Raw genomic sequence first — 22,477 nt, forward strand, 5'->3', positions numbered from 1 at the left:
CTTCTGTGCTGGTCTTTGTCAAGCTTGACAAAGACCAGCACAGAAGGTCGAAACGTCGTGTTTTGTGTGATGTAGAGGCTGTTAGCCTGTATTCTGATGGATACATAAAAACAAATTGCACCGACAACTTGCTGCCTGACGCTTTTTTATTTACCTGTGACTACAAGGGATTTGGATCCGATCCCGGTCAGGCGTGCACATTATTCATCCTTTGATCAAGGACCCCCCCGGATAGGTAGTGGTGAGTGCTGCTGATACCTTCTTTATTTGTGCTTACTGTGTCTTCAGGCATCCAGGATCTTTTCCACAAGGAATTTATCATGTCTTTGTACTTTTACTGAAGGGGGAGATGGTTGCTGTCTTCCAGTGACAGTGTTTTCCTGAAAAGGTTTCAGCAGGCATATGTGGAAGGCAGGACGGATTCTGAGGCTTTTTGGGAGCTTTAAATGGAAGGCCACCTAGCTGATCCTTGAGGAACTGATGAATCTCTGTCCAAGTTTGGGAGAGGGTACATCAGTCTTTAGATTTTTAGTGCACAACCATACCTTTTCCCCCACCTGGAAGGTAGGGGCTGCTCGGCAATGCCTATCTGCTGCTTTCTTGTAAGCCTCTTGGTCTTCTCATAAGGTTTCCTTCAATTTTACTTGTCTTTTGGACAAAGCCATCAGTCTATGATTGACCATTGGGACAGGAGTGTTGATCCAAAGGCCAGGAATAAAAATGGGATGGGTACTATAATTGGCGTAGAATGGGCTCTGGGTGGTGGATCTGTGCTTGGCATCATTGTAGGTAAACTCCACCATTGGTAGATAGTCCACCCAGTCATTCTGGAGATATGAAACAGCAAAGGGTCTGGTTTGTTCCCTCAGTCTGCCCGTTAGACTGGGGATGAAAGGCAGAAGAAAGATTTATAGTGTTTCCCAGGGCTCTACAAAAGTGTTTCCAGAATTGCGACGTGAACTGAACCCCTCTGTCAGAGACGACATCATTGGAAATTCCATGTAGTCTGAAAATCTCCTGGATCATCAACTCTGCAGTGTGCTCGGCAGTGTGCATTTCTTTGATGGGGATGAAGTGCGCCATCTTTGTAAATCGGTCCACGAAAACAAGAATAGTGGCCATCTACTTTCAGGGAGGCAGATCCACAATGAAGTCCATAGATATAGACCCTCTATGGCCTGGCTGAGACTGGAAGAGGTTGTAGGAAACCCAGAGGATGAGCCTGTGGTATCTTGTTCTGAGCACATATTTTGCAATAGGTGACATACCTTTTCATATCCCTCCTGCAGTTGGGCAACCAGAAGGGATGAAGCAGGGGTTACACAGTCTTTGTGACGCCAAGGTGACCGGCAAGCTTGGAATCATGGTGTAGCTTGAGGACTTTGAGTCGACCAGCCTCTGGAACATATAGTTAATGTTCTTGCTTCCAATCTGTAAAAAAAAGTTTCACATCCTTAGAAGGACAACTCAGGAAAAGGTATTTTTCTTATGCTCCCTTAAGCTGTGTTAGAAGGTCTTCAGAATGCAGGATACCCCAAAAATTTCTTGGCGACAGAATTGTGTGGTCTGTATTTGACTTCTCTTCAGGCTCCGAAAATATCCTGGAAAATGCATCTGCCTTGCCATTTTGGGAACCGGAATGGTAGAACACAATGAAATTGAACCTTGAAAGGAAAGGGACCATCGTGCTTGTCTCACAGATAACCTCTTGACAGTATGGAGAAATTCTAAATTTTTATGGTCAATAAGAACTGGTATGGGATGATGGGCTCCTTCCAAGAGGTGTCTCCATTCAGTGTAAGACACCTTGATAGCCAGAAGCTTCTTGGTCCTGACATCTTAGTTTTTCTCCATGGGTGATAAGATGTAGGACAGAAATGCACAAGATTGTTGTTGCATTTTTATCTCCGACTCATTGTGACAGGATAGCTCCCACAGCAGAGTCGGAGGCATCCACCTCCACAACAAAAGGTAATTCTGGTCTTGGATGGATCAGTACAGTGCTGAAGTAAAAAGTGTCTTTAGTATCTCCAAAGTGGTTTGTGCCTCCAGGGACCAAGAAAACGTGCGTGCTTTCTTAGTGAAGGAGGTGATGGGAAAGGTGACTTTTAAGAAGTCCTTGAAAAATTTTCAGGTGATCAGGCACTGTATTTCCTTCAAATTTCTTGGAATGGGACAATCCAGGATGGCTTTAATCTTGCTGGGGTTCATACTTAAGCCATCTGGAGAGATAATGTATCCCAGAAATTGCATTTGGGTCTGTTCAAACTTACACTTCTCTAGTTTGATGTAGAGGTTATTCTTTTGGAGTCATACCAAGACCACCCGAACGTGCCTGCAACGTTTTTCCAAATTGTCAGAGAAGTGAGGATATCGTCGAGATATGCCACTACAAATTAATTCAGCAGGTTTCGAAATACGTAATTGATAAAGTGAGGAAGCTAGTGGGAGCACTGCAGAGACTGAACAGCATCGCTAGAGATTCAAAGTGTCCATATTTTGTTCTGAAAAACGCCTTCCATTCATCTCCAGAGAGGATCCATACCAGATTACATGCTCCTCTGAGGCCCAGTTTAGTAAAAACTGGCTGCCTGAATCCTCTCCAGCACTTCTGGGATTAACGGGAGATGACAGCGATTCTTAGTAGTAAGCTTGTTTGGTTCCTGATAATCCGTGCATGGTTGAAGAAAAGAATTTTTCATTTCAACGGAAAAAATAGGTGCTCCTGCTGGGGGCGAAGAGGGCTGGATAGAGCCCTTCTTTAGATTTTCATCCGAATGTTCCTAAAAGGTTTTTAACTCTAGTTCTGAGAAGTTGTAGATACGCCCAAATGGAATAGAAGAACCAGGGAACAGCTCTATGGGTCAGTCATACAGCTGATGAGGTGGCAGCTGGTCAGCTTTCTTCCTACAGATATCCATGAACATTTGGTATTGATTCGGTACCTTTTTAAAGTCCTGTTGACAATCCTCAGACTCTTGTATTGGTTTAACGGCGGATGGTGTTATCTGGAAGCCTTCTTTACAGTATTCTAAAGGGAAGGCAATAAGATTGGGACATCGAAAACCGATATTGAAATATCGATATATCGCTAATGCTTTGGCGAAACTTTTCATCGATGTTGTTATGTCCGATATATCGGTAACATCGATAGTTTAAGGCGATATAATATAGATTTTTGTACGGAAAAACGTGTCTTATGGTCTGGTGACCAGATTTTCTTTCTTTATATTCTGCCCTTTCCTTTGTGTTGGTACAGGATGTAGTTTTGCTCGAGGCACTAATGAACTTATAAACAAGTTCTAGAAACTTTTGGAAAGTGTGAGGTTGCTCTGTAACCAATAAGGTTTGCTGCAGGCAAAATGACTCTCAGAAAAAGTGGGGGTTTTAGGCCCCTTGTCCACATGCGTTTGTTCATCGCGTTGGACGCAGGCTCTGAACGCTTGTGTCTAACGCGATGGCTGTGGGCAATGCTTTCTAAATGGAAGCTTCTCCACATACAGATGGAGGGCTGCGCTGAACGCACGAAGGTCGCGTCCAGAAAAGGAGACATGACATGTCATGCGTTCAGCGTCTAATGCGAACGCAGTGCCCATAGAACCATTACTTGGCTCATTAGATAACGATTATTGGGGCCAATGATAAAAAACTTCTTTTCATACACCTAATTTTAATTATGTTTCATCTGTAATTTTTAATTTTCATTTGTAACTTTAATATATTTTATGATGTTATGAATAGTTATAATTTAATAAATTCAACAGTTTAAAGTTTTAAAAGAAAACTATAATTTTTTTGTTGATTGGGTTGCTTTATTAACCCTAAACCTGTTTTATTTTTATATAGCATTTTGAAAAGTCGATATATCGAAATCTCGATATTTTTCCACCAATATTTTACAATAATCGATAGTTTGTTCAGTGATAGTCGATACTATCGATATTTTTGTCTCGATGTCAAAATCTTACATGGCAATGGTCCTTGATTCCCAGTTAATAAGAGGGATTATGGATAGAGAACCAGGGGATCCCGAGAATCACCAGAAATTTAGGGGACGAGATGAGCTGGAAGCTGATCGTTTCCTGCTGGTTAGATTTCACGTGGAGCTCCAGTTCGATTGTTTCCTGTGTGACAGGTCCTGAGGACAAGAGTGACCCATCCATGGTTTCCATATCAATCGGTATGGGCTAAAGTCTGCTGGCAATGTTTTTGTCAAGAGTGAATTTTAAGTCCGTGAAGTTCCCTTCTACTCCTGAATCCAACATTACTGAGCCCTGCATCTCTATTGGGAGGAAAAAATGGTGGAGCGGTGGAAGGGTTTTCACACCATCTTGAACTACCAGTGCGAAGGTGTGTTTGGTGGCATCCCCTTGTTTTGTGACAGCTGGATTGGTTGTGGTCCTGATGTTGGCTAGGGAAAGAGTCCTTTGGAACTTGTTGGTCAAGCGGGATGTCATCTCTCCTTATGGAGAGCACCCAAAAAGTGTGTGGAGACACCTAGGGTATGATTAGGTCAGAGGATGGCATTGTCTCTCCCCAAGGATAGCACCCAGAAGGGGTGTGAGAAGACACCTGAAAAGTGAGTGAGGAGACTTATAAGGCCATGCATGGGTAATTTATGTAAATAAGGAAGATGGAACAATACCTCTGCAGTGCCACCTATTGAATGGCAGCATTTCTTAAAATCAATATATGACTTTTTAACAGGTCTGTAAACAATGATTGGGAATAGGAAACCAAGCCAGAAAACCATACAAAGACAGCTGTTTTGGGGTGTTAACCCATCATCAGTGTGCAGTAGATTTCTGGCTTGACTGGGGAGAAGCCTGTGATGTGGGTCTAGAGGGGCCCCTATTGATCCAACAACAGCGTCTGTAATCCAGAAAACTTCTCCTAGTAGGAGGCACAGACTTCTTGGAGCCCTGTCACTTGTTTCTGCAGGGTGGTCACTACAGGCTCTATTTTGGGCGTGATTATTTTGTAGGAGTTTCAGGTACTAAGGTGGAGCCTCAGGTGTAGCAGCCGCAGGTCTGTAGATTAGTTGGAGAAGAGCCAGGAATCAGCAATGGGAGGTCTCGGTTTGCAATACAAATGGATGAGGAGGGTAGCGTAGTCAGAAGGGAAGCCAGAAATCAGCAACAGGAGGTCTCGGTTTGTAGTACAAATGGATGAGGTGGGTAGCGTCAACAGAAGGTTAGCCAGATGCCGGTATCAGGAGGTCTTGTAGTAGGCAAGCAGAAATAGAGCTAGACGAAATGCTGTGGAGCAGAATAATCACGCAAGGAAGGAGGGATCACAGCCAGGTTTATATAGCGAGTCTAATCTGAGACAGAGGCAAGGTCAGGACCAGAAGGCAGGAACTGGATGACCGGGATCATGGAACAAGGCTGAGAGTCATGCAAGCAAACTGTCCACAGGCTGGATAACTCAACAGGGAGAGCCAGGGAGAGCTAGAGTACAGGAGTTCCCGGGTGCAATTCCTGACATCATTTGAGAGAGCTATGCATTGTATTAATCCTCCTGCAAATGTAAAAATAAAATTGACAACTGGGTGTTTCTATTTTCTTTGTTAAATGGGCTTTGTCACTGTCAGCACTGATTGGACACTGTCAGTCTATTTAGGGACGTCCCAACTAGTAATACCAAATTGTCAATTTATTCATATATTTCTAGGAATAATAACTGCTCAATGCAACGTTATAAGAAAAGTTGTTCCAGAATGGTAATATTATGTAAAATACAATAATTTACAAAAAAACAGACACGTCAGAACTGGTGTGGTGGAAAAAATGGAAAGAAGGAGGGTAGAGCTACTTTGGAGGGTCATTACTGGGACAGAAAGCACCGATGTGCAGATCTTGAGGTTTATGGGGAGTAGATGATCCCACCTAGTTGCACTAATCAACTAGAGTTTATGTGAGATTTGATGAACATTGACAGACTAACAAAGAAAGGCTAGGAACATGACGCGAACTACTAACGATGAAATGATGCTAACTGGAGCACCAGTGGTATGAAAGAAGTCTTTACTGAGAACCAGCAGTTAGCTCGTTTCGAAGTCAGTAAACTTATTTTTACACAAGAAATATCAAATCAGGAACATATAAGTGTGAATCCAGGAAGGTTGGGTGGCATACTCCTGTTCACTCTTAAATAAATTATATAAATTACAAAATGTCTAATAATTTCACATATTAACCAGGTTCTTATTCTTGGTTTTGGGTGGGATTTTTCCTTTTTACGACTCCTCTACTTTAAGAATGACGGTCATTTTAAAGTAATAAAGCAGTGATCTCAGTCTACAAAGAATTTGTGCAGCGAGACTAAGAGATTACTAAACTGTGTAATCATTTTATCTCTGTCAGTAATAGGAATAGTCCCATCCACTGCAAACAATATCCACTAAAATATGTAAACACAAGAAGTGTTCTAGTCTCCAACACCCACATAGGCTGGAATCTACTGGTCAAGGGCTTTCTATAAATGGGAGTCACATGCCGTCTCTGCTCAATATAGAGTCTGATTTCAGTTACCTAAGAGCACTTGGGCTGATATGTAAGATCTTTTTGATGACTATACTCCCTGCAGTAGTGGATTAAGGCCTCATGTCCACTTGTAAATTATCATTTAAAATCCGCAGCGTTTTTTCTGCACGCGGATCCGCGCCCCATAGGGATGCATTAGACACCCGCAGGTAGTTAAATACCTGCGGATGTCATTTTTCCCTGCAGACGCGGATCCGCATGCAGGAAAACATCCGGACCATGCTCCATTTGGTGCTGGTCTCCCGCAGGCTTCTATTGAAGCCTATGGAAGCCATCCAATCCGCGGGAGACCTAAAATCAGAATATACTCACCTGCTGCGGGCCGTGCGTGTCTTCCCTTCTTCCCGGCCGGATCTTCTTGCTTCGGCCCGGCGGATGTGCCCAGCGCATGCGCGCGGCACGCAGCCGGCGTGCCGAGCACATCCGCCGGGCTGAAGAAAGAAGATCCGGTCGGGAAGAAGGGAAGACACGCACGGCCCGCAGCAGGTGAGTATATTCTATTTTCAGCGCTCATGTCAGCGGGGCAGGAGGGACCCGCTGCAGATTCTCCATGGAGAATCCGTAGCGGGCCTGATTTTCCCCCTGGACATGAGGCCTTAAGGAACCATGGACTCGCGGTTGTTCACACAACTTGTCCCCCGACCCCGCTATGTAGAATATTCTCTGGTAAAGCATCAAAGGGATGGTCCAAGTTATATTTGTTTAGTAAAGGTTTGTTCTCCATGCAGTAAAATACTAAATTGGCATATACTTACCTCTCCCCGCTGTACCCCGTACCACAACCATGGATCTCCTCTCTGACGTGATGTTTACAGGCTGCCCCAACCTGTTTACGAGACGTGACAGGCACAGCAGCCAATGACAGAGCTCAGTTCTCGATTGTTGAGCCCGGTTATTGGCTGCAGTGCCTGTGACATCCTGTAAACTTGGCGAGATTGCCGCCTGTAGATAAAGAGTATTAGTATAAAAGAGTTATTTTACTGCATGAAGAACAGATTTTTACTAAAAAAATATTACCTGGCCACCCCTTTAAATAATCAACGACAACAATATACATTTAGTGTGAATTTTGGTGTGCATCTGTACCAGGTTTCACGCCATCAATTGATGGCATGAAATCTGATGTGGAACTGTACCAAAATCTGCCATGTGTGCATTTTCCAACCCCCCCCCACTACCTTTCCCCTCAAAAAAAGAAAACGGGCTCTACACAATTCTAGCAATTACAATGCAGTTACCTCCAGTGATCACAGGTGATATCATCTGTGGAGTCATCGGCATTCAGTTTTCTTCTCTCTAGGTCCAGACTGCCATTTACATTTCTTACAACCATGACTTCTCTCTGCACATTCTCCCCATTCTGCTGCTGCAAACCTTAATCTACTTTCCAGCGCCCCCATAGTAATAATGAGCATGCTGTGTTCCCATTTATTAAAAGTGAACCCCTCTGTGTTCCCACTTATTATTAAGACCACCTATGTGCCCCCGCTTAGTAATATAACCCTCTGTGGTTCCAATTAGTAATAGGACCCACTCTGTAGCCACACTTAGTATTTGGACCCCTTGGTTTCCCCTACATATAAATAATGACCATCTCTGTGGCGCCACTCATTAGTAAGACCCTCTGTTTTCCCGACTTAGTAATAAGACCCCTGTGTGCCCCAGTTAGGAATGGTGATCCACTTTGTGGCTTCAATTAGTACTAGGACCCTTTGTGGCCACAGTTAGTATTAGGACCCTTTCTCTGCCACAAATAGTATAGAGCACCATCTGTAGCAGGTAGAGAGACCGGCCTCACTGCTAAAATTCTGGCAGCTGAGAGAAAAAGGGGTTAGATTCCTATATTAACTCATGCTGAATGCCTTCTGGCTGGAAGAGGAAGTGGTCAATTCATGAGCGCACTCAAACAGCCTTCTCTATGCTGCTCAGCAATCATGGTGTCTTTACTCTTACCCTGACTTGGGCACTCCACACGTACTGGAATGATTTAATGAATCCTGCATTGAGCAGTGGGTTGGACCCGATGATCCTAGAGGTCCCTTCTAAAGGCCCATTTATACACAACGATTATTGCTCAAAATTCACTCAAAAGCCATCTTTTGAATGGTAATCGTGTCTAAACGAGCGGCCATCATGCACTATTCGTTCATCATTGTTTTTTAGCAAGCCAGAAATCAATGATGACTCTAATCAGCACCGCATGCTGATTTTCTCAGCGGGCGGCACTGATAGCATTCTTTCAGCTGGTATCCCACCTGGACTTCCCAGCAGGATACTAGCTGAAAGCTCCGATAACAAAGCTATCAGCGCTCCTGCTGTTTCTCGGAGCTATCAGCTCAGCGGGCTACTGCTGATAATTGCAAGAACAAAGCAGCTGTTTTGTATATGCAAATAGCTGCTTTGTTCAAGCAATCAGCGGTGTCCTGCTCCGCCTGCATGTATAACTCTTTAAGTAGCTAATTAGCTACTTATGAGTTATGCAAAGATGATTGCTCAAAACTGTCACTTAAACTGTAGTCTGAGCGATCATCTTTTTAGGCTAAATGCACCTTAACTCTACCATTCTATGAATCTAAGACTGTGAACCTGTGCAAGATTGTTGGGCAGCAAATAGAAGGCTTTGTAAGTGCTTTAATGAAATTTACCCCCTCCTCTCCCAGTGGCCGAAGTTTTAGTAGCGGGGCCAGGCAACCCTCAATAGCGGGGCAGTTTCAATGGCCGTGGGCCCACCTGGAGCCTTATGTCCTGGGTCGACCACTCCAAGAACCCCACTTTTATTATAATCCACCATTTTATTTGGCAAATAACTGTCAGCAGCAAGTTGTGCTATTTTGTCCTGTAAATTCTGGCAAAATGCTGGACTGCTGGCCGGAAATCAAACAGACCCCATTATATTCAGTGGGGGTTTGTTTGACGACGTTTGGTTCATGAGACAGATATGTTCGGCCAGGAGTGATGTTTTTCTACTCCCCGGACCCACGAACAATATAAACGAGCCCTTACCTATTTATGATAATTACGTTTCATACAGAACATGATTATAATTACAAATTGATGTTAATATGATAGCCAATGTGTTATCTAGAAAAATTGCAATCTACTTTATTTACCAAAACTGATGTTTTCTGCATGAAAAATCACTCCAACATTCTGAACACTAAGGGTCTCCCTTGCTTCTAATATGCTGTCCACTGCCTGTTGTCAAGTGATGTCTGTCTCTAGTAACAGACTGATTTTAGGAAGTTGGTGACGGGATGTAGCTAGCATGAGGGAGCTCAGTGTAATATATACAGTTCATACAGGGTTCATCCTGCTTTACTCAGCTGTTACCAGGGGCGGATTGTGAAATCAAAGTGGCTCTGGAAAAATTGACAAGGTGGCGCCATATGGTAGGTGGGCCCAAACCAGCAACAAGTGGGGTGAATACAAGTAGTAGGGGGTCATCAGATCGCCTGCCGCAGCCACGAGGGTGTTGGGAGGGGAGAAGCCTTTATGGCTTGCATGGTTCACCACAGCAAATTTACTATGTAGCACAGAACATGTTAGTCCTGGCGATCACATTAAGGTGCTACCTATTTCTAACCCGTTAAGTCCCCATGATGTAAATGAACGTCATAGACTGGCCTGTCTTTACCTTCTATGACCGACATTTATGTCTTGTGTCCCGTGCCCTGTGCTGACTGCCAGCTGAGCTCTAGCTGTAATGCAAGGGTCAGAAAGACTCTGATCCCTGTCATTAAACACCCTAGATGCCACGGTCAATAGTGACCATGGTATCTAGGTGGTTAGACTGAGGGAGGGAGCTCCTTCTGTTCCCATCAGCCCTCACAAATGCAACTGCAGGGGTTCTTGATGGCATATTACCCATGGCAGCCGGAGACCTAGGAAAGACCCCCCCAGGCATGCCACAGCTGTATGCCTATTTGGATGAGCCTATAGCACTGCCTAATAGATTGTTTTGCAGTTTTAGACGCACATACAATAAGGCCCACTTTACACGAGCAACACTGCATCACTGCGAGGGAAAAAAAAATTGCAGCAATATCACATCGCTGGTCTGTGCGATATCGCTGTGTTTTCTTGAAGCGATACTACAATTTTGTAGCCCTACAAAGTCGCGTGACTTTGTAACACCACATGCGAGGATTTTAGTATGGTGGGCTTGAAATATAAGCCCTACCCCGAAAATAAGCCCTAGCTGCAGGAAATTTTTTTAAAAAAGAATACATCACTTAGAAGCGCTTTCCAGGGCTTCGCTGCATCTTCTCCCCAGTCACCAGCACTGTTCTTCTACATCTCTTCTGGCGGGGGGTTGAAAAATCCCTGCCTTCTGGAAGCGCTGCGATTGGTTCATCGAGCGCTGGCTCTGATTGGCTAAGTAGATTTTTCTACTGTCAAAGTTGCATCGCACCTCACGAAAATCGCGCTTTCTTGCGATGCAAAAGAGAGGAAGCCCCGTAGGGAAATATGGGCTACAAAACCTCACAAGATCACATTGTGGGTCTCAATAAATAATGGAATACATGTTAATAAAGTCTATTTAAAAAATGTAAACAGTTAAAAAAAATATATGTATATATTTTTTTTTCTATAAGTGAAGAAAAATAGACCACACACACTATCACTGTAATCATCATGGCCCATATTATTACCTCCATACTGTCAGTGAACAAGACCCATTATACCAAGACCCACATTACCAATAATAAGGGGCAAATAATTCCACTACAATGATCAGCATTACACTAGATTAAGCCGAGATAATAGCCCCAGACTGTGGCCATAAAATACCACTGCAGTGTTGCTAAAAAAAACTACACAAAGACCAATATTGCACCCGCATACAGTGACCATATAAGAGTATATACTAGATCTACACAGGCACTTTGAATACTGTATAAATGATTACAGTACCGTTATATCCAGTGATAACAGGTGACATCCCCTCTGACTGGAGTTGTTGACTTTCCCTTTTTCTTAGTCTGACCCAGACCATCATGATGACTTCTTCTGGTCATAACTAGTCTCTGCAGAATTTGACATACAAACATATTTGACTCTTAAATTTTCCAGGGATCTAGTTTTATTTTCCAAATTTCTATATGATCTCCCCATCTATAGTGCCCCATATAGTAGTAATGTCACTTGAGGTGACCCACTTTTCATGTCCCACACATAGTAAAAGTGCCCCCACTCTATAATAATGCTCCCCTTATGCCTTCACTCTTAACAATAAGCCAAATATGCCCCATAAAGGCACTGTCTCAGTAATAATGCCCCATATAGGCCCTAATTTAGTAATAATGCTCCTAACAGGCCCCCACTCAGTCAAAATACCCTATATAGGCTGAACTCCGAAATAATGCTCCATATAAGGCCCCACTCAGTAAAAATACCTCATATAGGCCTCTACTTAGTAATAATGCCCCTCACAGGTCCCCATTCAGTTATAATGACCCATATATACCCCATTCAGTAATAATGTCCAACATAGGCCCCACTTAATAATAATTCCCCTTAACACCCCCCCCCCCCCCCAGTAATAATGCTCCTCATAGGCTCCCAATTCGTCATAATACACCATGTAGGCCCAACTCAGTAATAATGCTCCATACAGGAACACTGAAATGTTCCCAGTTGGTTGAATGGCCAGTCTGCCCCTGGCTGTTACACTGTGTGCCTTGTGAACCTGTGTACCACCTCTTCCCCCTCTGTTTTCAGCTCTGTACAGTAAGTAGCCATCAGTCTTGATAAAGCCCTGTCCTCCTACAAGCCTGACATGCTATGTCTGCCAGACAGCTGTTATGCTTTTGCTAATCCTGCAGCTCTTACAAAATTCATGAAGAGCGGCGGGGTCACAGATCAGGACAGTACTCTTATTGGTCAAGTGCCAGAGACTACTAAGGAAAAGGAAGTGGCAGCCTGTCTAGCACTGACAGACCTCTCAGGCAGGGTTACTGCCAAATGACAATGAGTGGATGGATTATAACAGTGCAGCAGCTCTAGGGCGCTGTTCAGGGATATGTACCACAAAACACATTACTGAGGCATTACAGCTGCAAGCCCATGGACACTCATTGTAAAAAAAACATCCCTCCCCTAGAAGTTGTCGGGATCAAATAAAACTTTCTCTGTGTGATTGTAACATTGAGATAGGTAAATGATTACAATATCAGAGACAAAGGATCATTTATTGCAGAAAACTGACCCCTTGAAGGGAGGCTCTAGTACCCTGTTGGGCCGCCTCTAGCTTGGATGCAAGATGTGATACAGATGGGCATGGAGGCTCTAGTACCCTTTTGGTCCTCCTCTAGCATAGAAACAAGATGTGATACATGTGGTAACGGAGGCTCTAGTACCCTGTTAGGCCGCCTCTAGCTTATATACAAGATGTGATACGGGGAGCATGGAGGCTCTAGTACCCTGTTGGGCTGCCCCTAGCTTGGATGTAAGATGTGATATGGATGGGCTCTACATTTGCTGTAACTGCCCCTCTAGATTGTGCAAAGTCGTATGCTGTCAAAGTTGGTCCCATACATGTTCTATTGGTGATAAATCTGGTGACCAGGCAGCCCACTGAAGTGTGACAATGTTGTGGGGGTATTCCTGTGACATCCTTGTGTGTGCAGTCGAGCATTATCCTGCTGGAAATGCCTCTTGGAAGCCTCCATGAGAGGAACACATGTGGCTGCAGGATGTCCTGAACATATCGCTGAGCTGTCATTGTCCCCCGTACCACTACTAGGGGTGACCGACTGTTGTATGCAATAGCCCCCGAGACCAGCAGTGAGGGCCATGTGTTGCTCTAGATCAAAAGACAGAATTGAAGCACTCACCCCTAGGTCTGCAGACACGAACATGGCCATCATCAGTGCCCAAACTAAACCTGGATTCATTGCTGAAGAGAACCAGGATCCATTCCATAGCATCCAGTTTTATCATTCATCACACCACTGCAAACGGAGGTGAAGGTGAGTGTCCAAGGCAGTACATGTAATGGGTGCCGAGAGACCAAATGTCCTTCAACTAAGCACCTGGAAATGGTCCAGACAGACACAGGGGTGTAATGATGGTGTCACCTGTCTCTGGATAGCGGACAATGAAACAGTTGGAGCTGCTTGTGCTTGTCGGATGATCCTCTCTACTGGTGGTCCATTGAGGATGTCCTGAGTCCAGTCACCTTGTGTGCCCTCACACATCCACTGGTCCCAAAACCTCCTAACAGTCTGGTCAGAACGGCCCAGGTGGGGGGCAATTCGTCAACGACCATCCAGCTTCTCGCATTCCAATAATGCTCCCCCTCAGACTCCGGTAACGGGGTGACATCTCTTCTCTGCGTCGTAGAGGCGTCTAGTGGTCAGCAAGCTCTACACAAGTGGAAAAAGAGGTCACTACACACAGGGAGCCTCTGAGAGCCTTTTATAGGCCAAGGGGGGAACCTCTTTTAGGGCCTCAGGAACATTCATCTAATCACACCCACTCTCATCATTTGCATATCTGCCTGAGATGTAACTGCGTGCTGAGTTTTGCAGCAAAACAACAACTCCTTCTACAAAGGATGTATTTTTTTCAGAATGTGATGAAATGACAGGTGAGATTTAACTTCTTTAGGCCTCATGTCCACTTGTAAATTAAAATGTAAAATCTGCAGCGTTTTTCCTGCACGTGGATCCGCGCCCCATAGGGATGCATTGGCCACCCGCAGGTAGTTAAATACCTGCGGATGTCATTTTTCTCTGCAGACGCGGATCCGCGTGCAGGAAAAAATCCAGGCCATGCTTTATTTGGTGCGGGTCTCCCGCGCGGACGGCTCCCGCAGGCTTCTATTGGAGCCTATGGAAGCCATCCGGATCCGCGGGAGACCTAAAATCAGAATATACTCACCTGCTGCGGGCTGTGCGTGTCTTCCCTTCTTCCCGGCCGGATCTTCTTGCTTCGGCCCGGCGGATGTCCGCGCGGCAGGAGGGACCCGCTGCGGATTCTCCATGGAGAATCCGTAGCGGGCCTGACTTTCCCGGTGGACATGAGGCCTTAGGCCTCCTGCACATGATAGGGTTGAATCTGGCATGCGGGATCCAACCCTGTGCCTGCCGGTGACCCCTCTTACCTATCTGGATTCTTCTATATCTGTACTGCGGGAGTGCCGGCTATCACACCGGCGCGCATGCACAGTACAGATCATGGCGCGCCGTGGCTAGGCGATGTGGATCCCGCGGCCTTTTCGCAATGGTTATTGCAGAAGGGCCGCAGGATGGACGGCTTGCGATGACTTCAAACGGAAAACTGCACAGAAATGGAGCGTGCTGCGTTTTTTCTGCAACAAGCAGAAATCACAGTTGATTTCCGCTCGTTTGCATGAAGTAGTGGTTCTCCATAGGAGGCTATGGGCAGCATTTGCTGCGGAATCTGGGGTCAGCCGCCAGCCCCGGTTTCCGCAAATCAAATCCGCCCGTGTACAGGAGCCCTTATGCATCTTTGTTGCACCGGAACAATCCATCGTGTGGGCGAGATCTATAGCACTGTTTAACCTCGGCTATGTTGTCCCGCGCCGAAACGGGTTGTTTTTTTTTTCAATAGCCCCCCCATTCGGCGCGAGACAAACCCGATGCATGAGTTGAAAAAAAAAAACGGATAGTACTTACCCGAATCCCCGCGCTCCGGTGACTTCTTACTTACCTTGCGAAGATGGCCACCGGGATCTTCACCCTCGGTGGACCGCAGGTCTTCTGTGCGGTCCATTGCCGATTCCAGCCTCCTGATTGGCTGGAATCGGCACATGTGACGGGGCGGAGCTACGAGGAGCAGCTCTCCAGCACGAGCAGCCCCATTCAACACGGAGAAGACCGGACTGCGCAAGCGCGTCTAATCGGGCGATTAGACGCTGAAAATTAGACGGCACCATGGAGACGGGGACGCTAGCAACGGAACAGGTAAGTGAATAACTTCTGTATGGCTCATAATTAATGCACAATGTACATTACAAAGGGCATTAATATGGCCATACAGAAGTGTATACCCCAACTTTGTTTCGCGGGACAACCCCTTTAAGACTTTCCCCCTTCATAATAAACTTCTGTTTACTTGCATCAGCCACTAGGGGGTGCTCACTACCTATAGATCAATACAACTCCTGTTCAACAGGGTAGCTGTGTAAATCACTACAGTGAGCTCTCTTCTGGTGGCTAATAGAGATATATATGACTAGATAGTCTTTAACTCTTTCCTGACCTAGGACCTCTATTTATGCCCTGGGTGAGAAGAAATTCCTGAGAATGGGCATACATTTTCTGCGTATTCCATCCGCAAATACATAGGCGTGAATCTAGCCTAAATCTTCCGTATTGCATTTGATTTCTGTAAATACCCCAAATCTAAGGTTTCCAGAAAGTTAGTTGATGGCCTATGTTAGCATTAGTTGTCACTAGAAGTTGTCATCCAGGATCTTTGAAGCGTTGTAGAAGACTCGACACGAGAAAACAACTGGAGGACGTATACGGCTATTTAAATGCATTTGATGATATAAGAGCATGACTGATAAACTGTGCCTAGATCATTCACAATGATTCCAGTAACAAATCTTTGCTTTTTCTTTACAGCCCGGGGAAAACTCATTCCGGTAGAAACGATGATCCTTCTCTGTGTTTTGACAGTGGTGTTAGTCATCATTGGAGCATTTGGCATGCTCATATTTAATTCTCGGAGAGCGTATCCCGCCATGCAAGCCCAGTTAACACTCGCCAATATCCACCACTCAGAGGTGGCATCATGATGGAATATCCTACTGCTCATATATGTACATAAGACCATGAGTAGTCAGTGACAGCGTGAAGAATAAATGCCATTACTGTTAATTAAGATATATTTTTATATTTTATGGAAGAATGATACATATTTCTAATATTAGACTGTTTACTTAAACTTCATAATATGTTGTGGACGTTGGGTACTAGTAAATTCTAATGAGCAGTAGAGTATTCTGCGTACCTTTCGGTGAACGGCAGTATCCGCTGATATCAGTGGTATTGTATAAAGATACTCTTCATTTAATAAATAACTTGAGTATATTACATGGACACATCTCTTTCTTCTTTTTTTATTGCACTGATATATGTGAAGTGCAACATAACCACAAGAGGGCGCACAATTACAAATTTCAGTCATAGAACAAAGGGCAGCGACTAATTTCTGGTTTAATATATATAAAGGTTATTAGGTGTCGTACCAAGAAGGTGTCCCCATCACGGCATATGAATGTCATAGAGCCGGGATCCCTTTCGGTACCACCCTCTGTGTTCTAGAACGTGGACCTTCTGCTGCACTGTTTTTACTGTCTATTCACATGGGCAAGTTTAATCTCTTCCCGCAACATGATATAAATGTATGTCATGGGTGGGCAAGGCTTCCCGCAAAATACCATACATATATATGGCATATCGATGGCACAGGCTAAGGAGCTGAGCCTGTGCCATCCACAGTGGGAGCTGGCTGTGAGTGATAGCCGGAGTACCTCTGCAACGGCGGGGATCAGAGAGAACACCGATCCCTGCCATTAGTACCTTACATACTGGGAGCACTTGCAGACGGCTGTATGCGCAACTATGCATGAGCGGTGTTTTTCCCCCTTCTTCTCGGGCCATTCAAACTCCACGCAATAGCACATAAGCTTGAAAAAAAACAAAGGAAGACAGAGGAGAGAGGCAGGGAGCTGGTGAGGGGGAGAGAAAGGGGGGACTGCATAGATGGAAGCGTATATCGGCCGGCCGTGAAAACCCGACTGATATGCGCTCGTGTAAATAAGCCCTTAGTCCCCTTATTGCCTGTCAAAATAACGAAACGGAACTAAACCATTAATTCCAATGGTACTGACCTGCATAATCACATGATACTTCCGCTGTGCTCACAGCGTTTTTCCGTGGCAATTAGAACATGCCGCGATTTCTTTCACACTGCAGAATTCCGCGGTAAATATTGATATACTTACCTCCCCCTCGTCGTCTTCAAAGCGCTGCTGCTCCTTTGTTCGGCGCGGCAGTGAGCAACCAAAGTGGAGATTTCATGGGAGAAGGATCCCAGGTGCACACACTGCCCTCAGTACGTGCATCCCACAGCAGCGCCACTGATTACCAGCCATGGAGATGTGGCACCCCAGCTGGTAATCACCTTCATGGTGACCCTGCATCCAAAAAGCGGGACAGACATCCCAAAAGCCGGAAAAAAGGCTGTCCCGCTTAGAGACCCAGGAGAAAGCAGGACACAGGGTCCCAAAGCGTGACTGTTCCGCCTAAATCGGGACAACTGGTCACCTTACCTAAGGGGTCCTTCACACGAGCGTGACGTTCTCTGAATGGAGCACGATCGCAAGCGATTCTGCACATGTAACTATACTTTTTTGCGCAGCCCGTTGTCTCCCATGGCGGTTTGGAACCGACTCAGTAGCCTAATTACTCTCCGGTGTTAACACTGCAAAATCGTTCAGTAACCTGCGCGATTTTGTGCAGAGGGGGTGCGCATTCCCATAGACTCCTATTGAGCTTTGCGTGTGCAAATGTACACAAAAACAGACATCTAGGTGCAAAAACGCTCCCTGTGAAAGAATGGCTACTTTTGGATGCGGTTTGTGCGCACTTTTTGCACGCGCAAAATCACCTGTGTGAAGGAGCCCTAAGGCCGGCTTTATTCGAGCATATGTGCAATTGCTTACACCTTAGCACAACATTTTTGTGCTGTGAACGAGGCTTTTTTGCGTGCAAATTGGTGTATTTAACTATACTTTTTCTTGTTAAATTTTTTCTTTTTCACGTTCATTTGTGAGCGTCAAACAAACGCACCGATTGAAATGGCTAATGAGTTCCAGATGTGTCCTTTTTCCCGCAGAATCGCGCAGTGTTCCCCACTTCTCCTTGTGTATTGCACACACATTTGCGCACTCTGCATTAAATTTTTTTGAAGACCTTTGGTGCGCGAATACGCAGGAAAATAAAACACGGTCTGTATTTTTTGGGTGGCTGAAAAGTGCACAAAATATGCAACTGTGAAGAAGCCTATTGAAATCAATGCAGGACATGCAGCTCATGTGAAAGAGCCTTCAGTCTGGATTCACACAAGCATATGCGTAATTGCACCATTGTTTTGTCGAAAGGGCGTTCCGTAATTTGCGCACACAACTGTGATTTTTTAACGGTACTTTTTCCACATACAAATGCGTGCACAAATATGCAACGATGCTCTCAGCCATTAAAATAGCCAATGAAAATCACGTCCACAAACGAAGCAAAGCCATTGCTTTAAATGGTTTCGTTCTCAGAAGCGTGTTTCTTGCGAGATATTCCTAAGGCGAGAAAAGATAGGCCTTGCCCTATCTTTCAGCTTTTTGTTTTTTTGCGCATGCAATAGCGCGAAGTTTGAACTGCAAAAAGTAAAGACTGTGGACTAGTTCATGCGCGAGTGCGCTCCATAGCGGTGAGCGTATTTGTGCCTGCGCCTGTCTGTTGAAGACCTTACTCAACTTTTTAAGGCTCCTTCACACGGGCGTGTTTTCATTTGTAGTTGCCTGTGTAAAATTTCCGTGCGCAATACTCAGAGAATAGAACTTATTTCAATGGGTTTGTTCACATTTCCATATTTTCCGCATGTATTTTGGTTGTACAAAAAAAAACGCAGCATGTCCTACTTTTTTGCACACCCAAGGACCCCATAGAAGTCACTGGGGGAGCGCAAATGCGCATGCAATACTCAAGAAAATGCGTTAAACACTGCGTAATTGCGCAGGAAACAGAACACATCTGGAACTCATTAGCCATATCAAGCGGTGAACCTTGTTTGCCGCACGCAAATGAATTTGCCTTACAGGTTCAAAAAGTACAGTAAGATACGTCTATATGTGCGCCAAAAAGCACTGATCATTACGCAAAAATGCAGCGCTCAACAAATACCCACACGCCCATGTGAAGAAGCCATTAACTGGATTACCAATATTAAAAGTACAAGCACCCCAATCCTTCGTCCCGTTTACTTTCTGTACTGCATCATACAATATGGATGCTGCCATGAGCATAACAAGAAGCGTTTCCATAGCTACTCCTTCCAACAAAATGGCTTCCGACAGTGACCCAGCGACACTTTGTTGACGTCACCGCCTCTTTCCTTGTGTTGGGCGGGGAGTGGGCGGAGATTGGTGACGCAGGTGATGACGAGTTAGCCGACGGGAAGGACGGCGGAGCAGTAGAGCAGTGAGACAGCGGGTGCCGGGGCTCGGCAGATGTAGGGGGAGTGCTGAGCGGACCACTCGGGCTTATAAGGAAGCGGAGAGGCGGCGGCTCCGGGAGCGGAGGAGGCCACGTCCGGACGAGAGGAGGCCGCAGTGGGACGAGGTGAGACCTCTAGGCCCCGGCGTAGTCCTCTAGCAGGGGCTCATTATATAACCGGTCTACCGGGACGGCAGTGACGTCATAGCCACCCTGCGCCGCTGTCCACAGTCTGTGCGGTGTAACGTCACGTCACGGCCGTAAAGCGGCTTGTAGGACAACTTTCTACACGAGTCGAGTTTGATGCTGTTCGAAAAGTTGTCCCCCCTGTGCCCCCCCTTCCCATTTCCCCCCTCAGTGGTGAGAATAGCATATATATAATTGTTTCCGATTATGTCCGTTATTGGGGTCACTCAGTGGATACCATGACAACGCGGCCGAGTGATGGTCGCTGTTAACTGAGCGGCGATTTCTGTATCGTTACGGGCTGATTGGACGGCAATACGATTTTCTGTCGGTGCTGATCTCTGTGGGGGCGAATGCGTATTCCTGTCCGTGAATACGCCGCACGTTCACAGGTTGCGGTACGCCGTTGCCTTACGTTTTTTCGTCAGCCTTTCCACGCGCATTAAAATAATGCACAAAACTTCAGTTTATTTTGTGCGTAAATACATGGCGAATCCGGAGGTTTCCTACCTATTTACGGGCGTCCATTGATTTCAATGGGCCGTTTCGCTATCGCGCTGTGAAATGGGACATGCTGCGTTTTTGTTTTTTTTTTTCAATGTTGGCGAAACTGTGTGAAAAATGCGCCGCTGTGAACGTATCCATTGAAATGAATGCATTTATACTGGTGTAGAATGGCCCCCGCGGCCCGTCACAAGGGCGGAGGCGCATTTCCGTTCACACTTACACAATTAGCGTTGCGTATTTGTATGCTTGTTTTACTGTACTTTGTGTGCGGAAATTGTGCACATTTGCGCACATTAAAACAACCATCGCACACGTAGGTAATATATTTCGTTTTTTTTTTAACCATTTCCATAGATTTTAATGGGTGAATACAGACCATAATAGGAGGTGCTCCGATCCTGAGAGTTGGGGTCCCGTGTCTCCCCTCCCTGTGCTCTCCACACCCACCCACAGTGACGTTCCGTTCATTTTTAGTAGGACCGCCGGAGGTCGCTTAGCACATAGTTGGCGCCATAGAAATGAATGGATTGGCGCCCACACACGCTGCATGCAATGTGACGTCCAGTGATGGCAGTCCCGCCCCCATCTTCTGTCCTTGGGATCGGTTGTGTGACCCCCAACGATTATACTTTTATCACCTATCCTCTGGATAGACAAGTGTTTTCGGGTACAACCCCTTTAAATCTTAAAGGGAACCTGCCACGTCCCCACCAGAAACTAAGTTATGGTGGTGTTAGGGGACATGACGGAGCCAGGCGAGAGATTCATTATACTTGTGATCTAGCTGAATTTGGCGCGGCACAAAGTTCTTACTCTTCAGAGTCCCGTGCGTTCGCTCCCTCCGCCATAGTCTGGTATAGGAGAGCGTGCACGGGACTCTGAAAAGAGGCAGATTGCCATGTGCTGCTGGATGGCGGGTGAGTATAACAAGTAGATCCCCGACTCCCTGTCACACCCCCTAACAGCACCATAACTCCGTTTATGGGGTGGACATGGCGGGTGCCCTTTAAGCATCTCTACCACCATGACTTACCATCTGTCGACATGAGTTTTTGGGGAACCCTTGGTTGCATCCTCCATCCCAGGCCATATCATGGGGGTTTCTAGGTGGGAATCTCTCCATATGGGGCCGCAGACCACCCCGCGTGCCAGTGTGCAAACCGCTCACGAAGGACGTGTCCGGGTACACCAGAGCTTCGGCTAAAATAAACACACAAGATATGACAAGTCCTAGTGTACTTTTTGGTTAACTGTGGTCACATCGGTGTGCACATAAAACTCACATCGTCTTGCTGTAAAACCAATCTTCTTATCTATAAAACAAGACCAGCCTCAAAAGCCTGTCAGTAATAGAGCCTGAGATATAGCCATTTAAATCAAGGACATGCAGTAACTCCTACATCCTTGGCTATTGAAGGGCCACTCTGCAAGAACGTAGGAGATATGCCTTGGGCAGCGAAAGGGTTAAAAGGCAGCAGGGACGAAAACTGCGTGAAACGAAGACCGAAGAGATCCGTTAGTGGAAACGGGCGTCTACTCTACTCTGTGATGGTGGGGTGCTTGTGCCTAGTCCTTAAAGGGGATGTTCGTCTTTCAACACCTGACATGTCCATGAAGCATCATGGATGGGAGTCCACACCCTGTTATCACAAACCGTCGCTTAGATGAAGCAATTGCAGGCGGTGCGGCATAGATCGCCCTGGTGAGGCGTAAGGGCTCTCTCATACGAGCATATGCAACCGCGTATTACACCCTGTGGTTTAGCGGTGCTGATCTCACATTGACTTTCAGTTGTGCCTCTTGCACACAGAGAGCGAAATGCATGGCAAAAAAGCCCCCGGCATGCCCTGTCTTGGCACGTATTACCAATGCATAGTGTATGGGGATTGTCGGCACGCAGCAGATAAGCGTATAATTGCTTACTTGCTGTGTGCTGCTGCGCACAATAAAAATATGCTGGCGCTAGAGACTGTAAGGGTCCTCTTGGGCTGTATT

The 22,477-nt window shown here is 45.7% G+C and overlaps 2 protein-coding genes across 2 annotated transcripts in view; both read left to right on the forward strand.

Moving 5' to 3' along the window:
* Positions 1 to 16,612, forward strand: part of LOC136619782 (alpha-tectorin-like) — a 56,500-nt gene extending 39,888 nt beyond the window's left edge. Inside the window, exon 9 of the mRNA XM_066594545.1 lies at positions 16,142 to 16,612. Within this exon, the coding sequence (XP_066450642.1) occupies positions 16,142 to 16,314 (173 nt within the window). The 3' untranslated portion in view covers positions 16,315 to 16,612. The remainder of the gene's footprint in view (positions 1 to 16,141) is intronic.
* A 3,122-nt stretch (positions 16,613 to 19,734) lies between these two features.
* The window catches only part of FBXO30 (F-box protein 30), a 37,220-nt gene continuing 34,477 nt past the window's right edge, over positions 19,735 to 22,477 (forward strand). Inside the window, exon 1 of the mRNA XM_066595824.1 lies at positions 19,735 to 19,915. The gene's annotated coding sequence lies outside the window, so the exon portion shown is untranslated. The remainder of the gene's footprint in view (positions 19,916 to 22,477) is intronic.

This window comes from Eleutherodactylus coqui, chromosome 3 (assembly GCF_035609145.1).
Source record: "Eleutherodactylus coqui strain aEleCoq1 chromosome 3, aEleCoq1.hap1, whole genome shotgun sequence".
Classification (NCBI taxonomy): domain Eukaryota; kingdom Metazoa; phylum Chordata; class Amphibia; order Anura; family Eleutherodactylidae; genus Eleutherodactylus; species Eleutherodactylus coqui.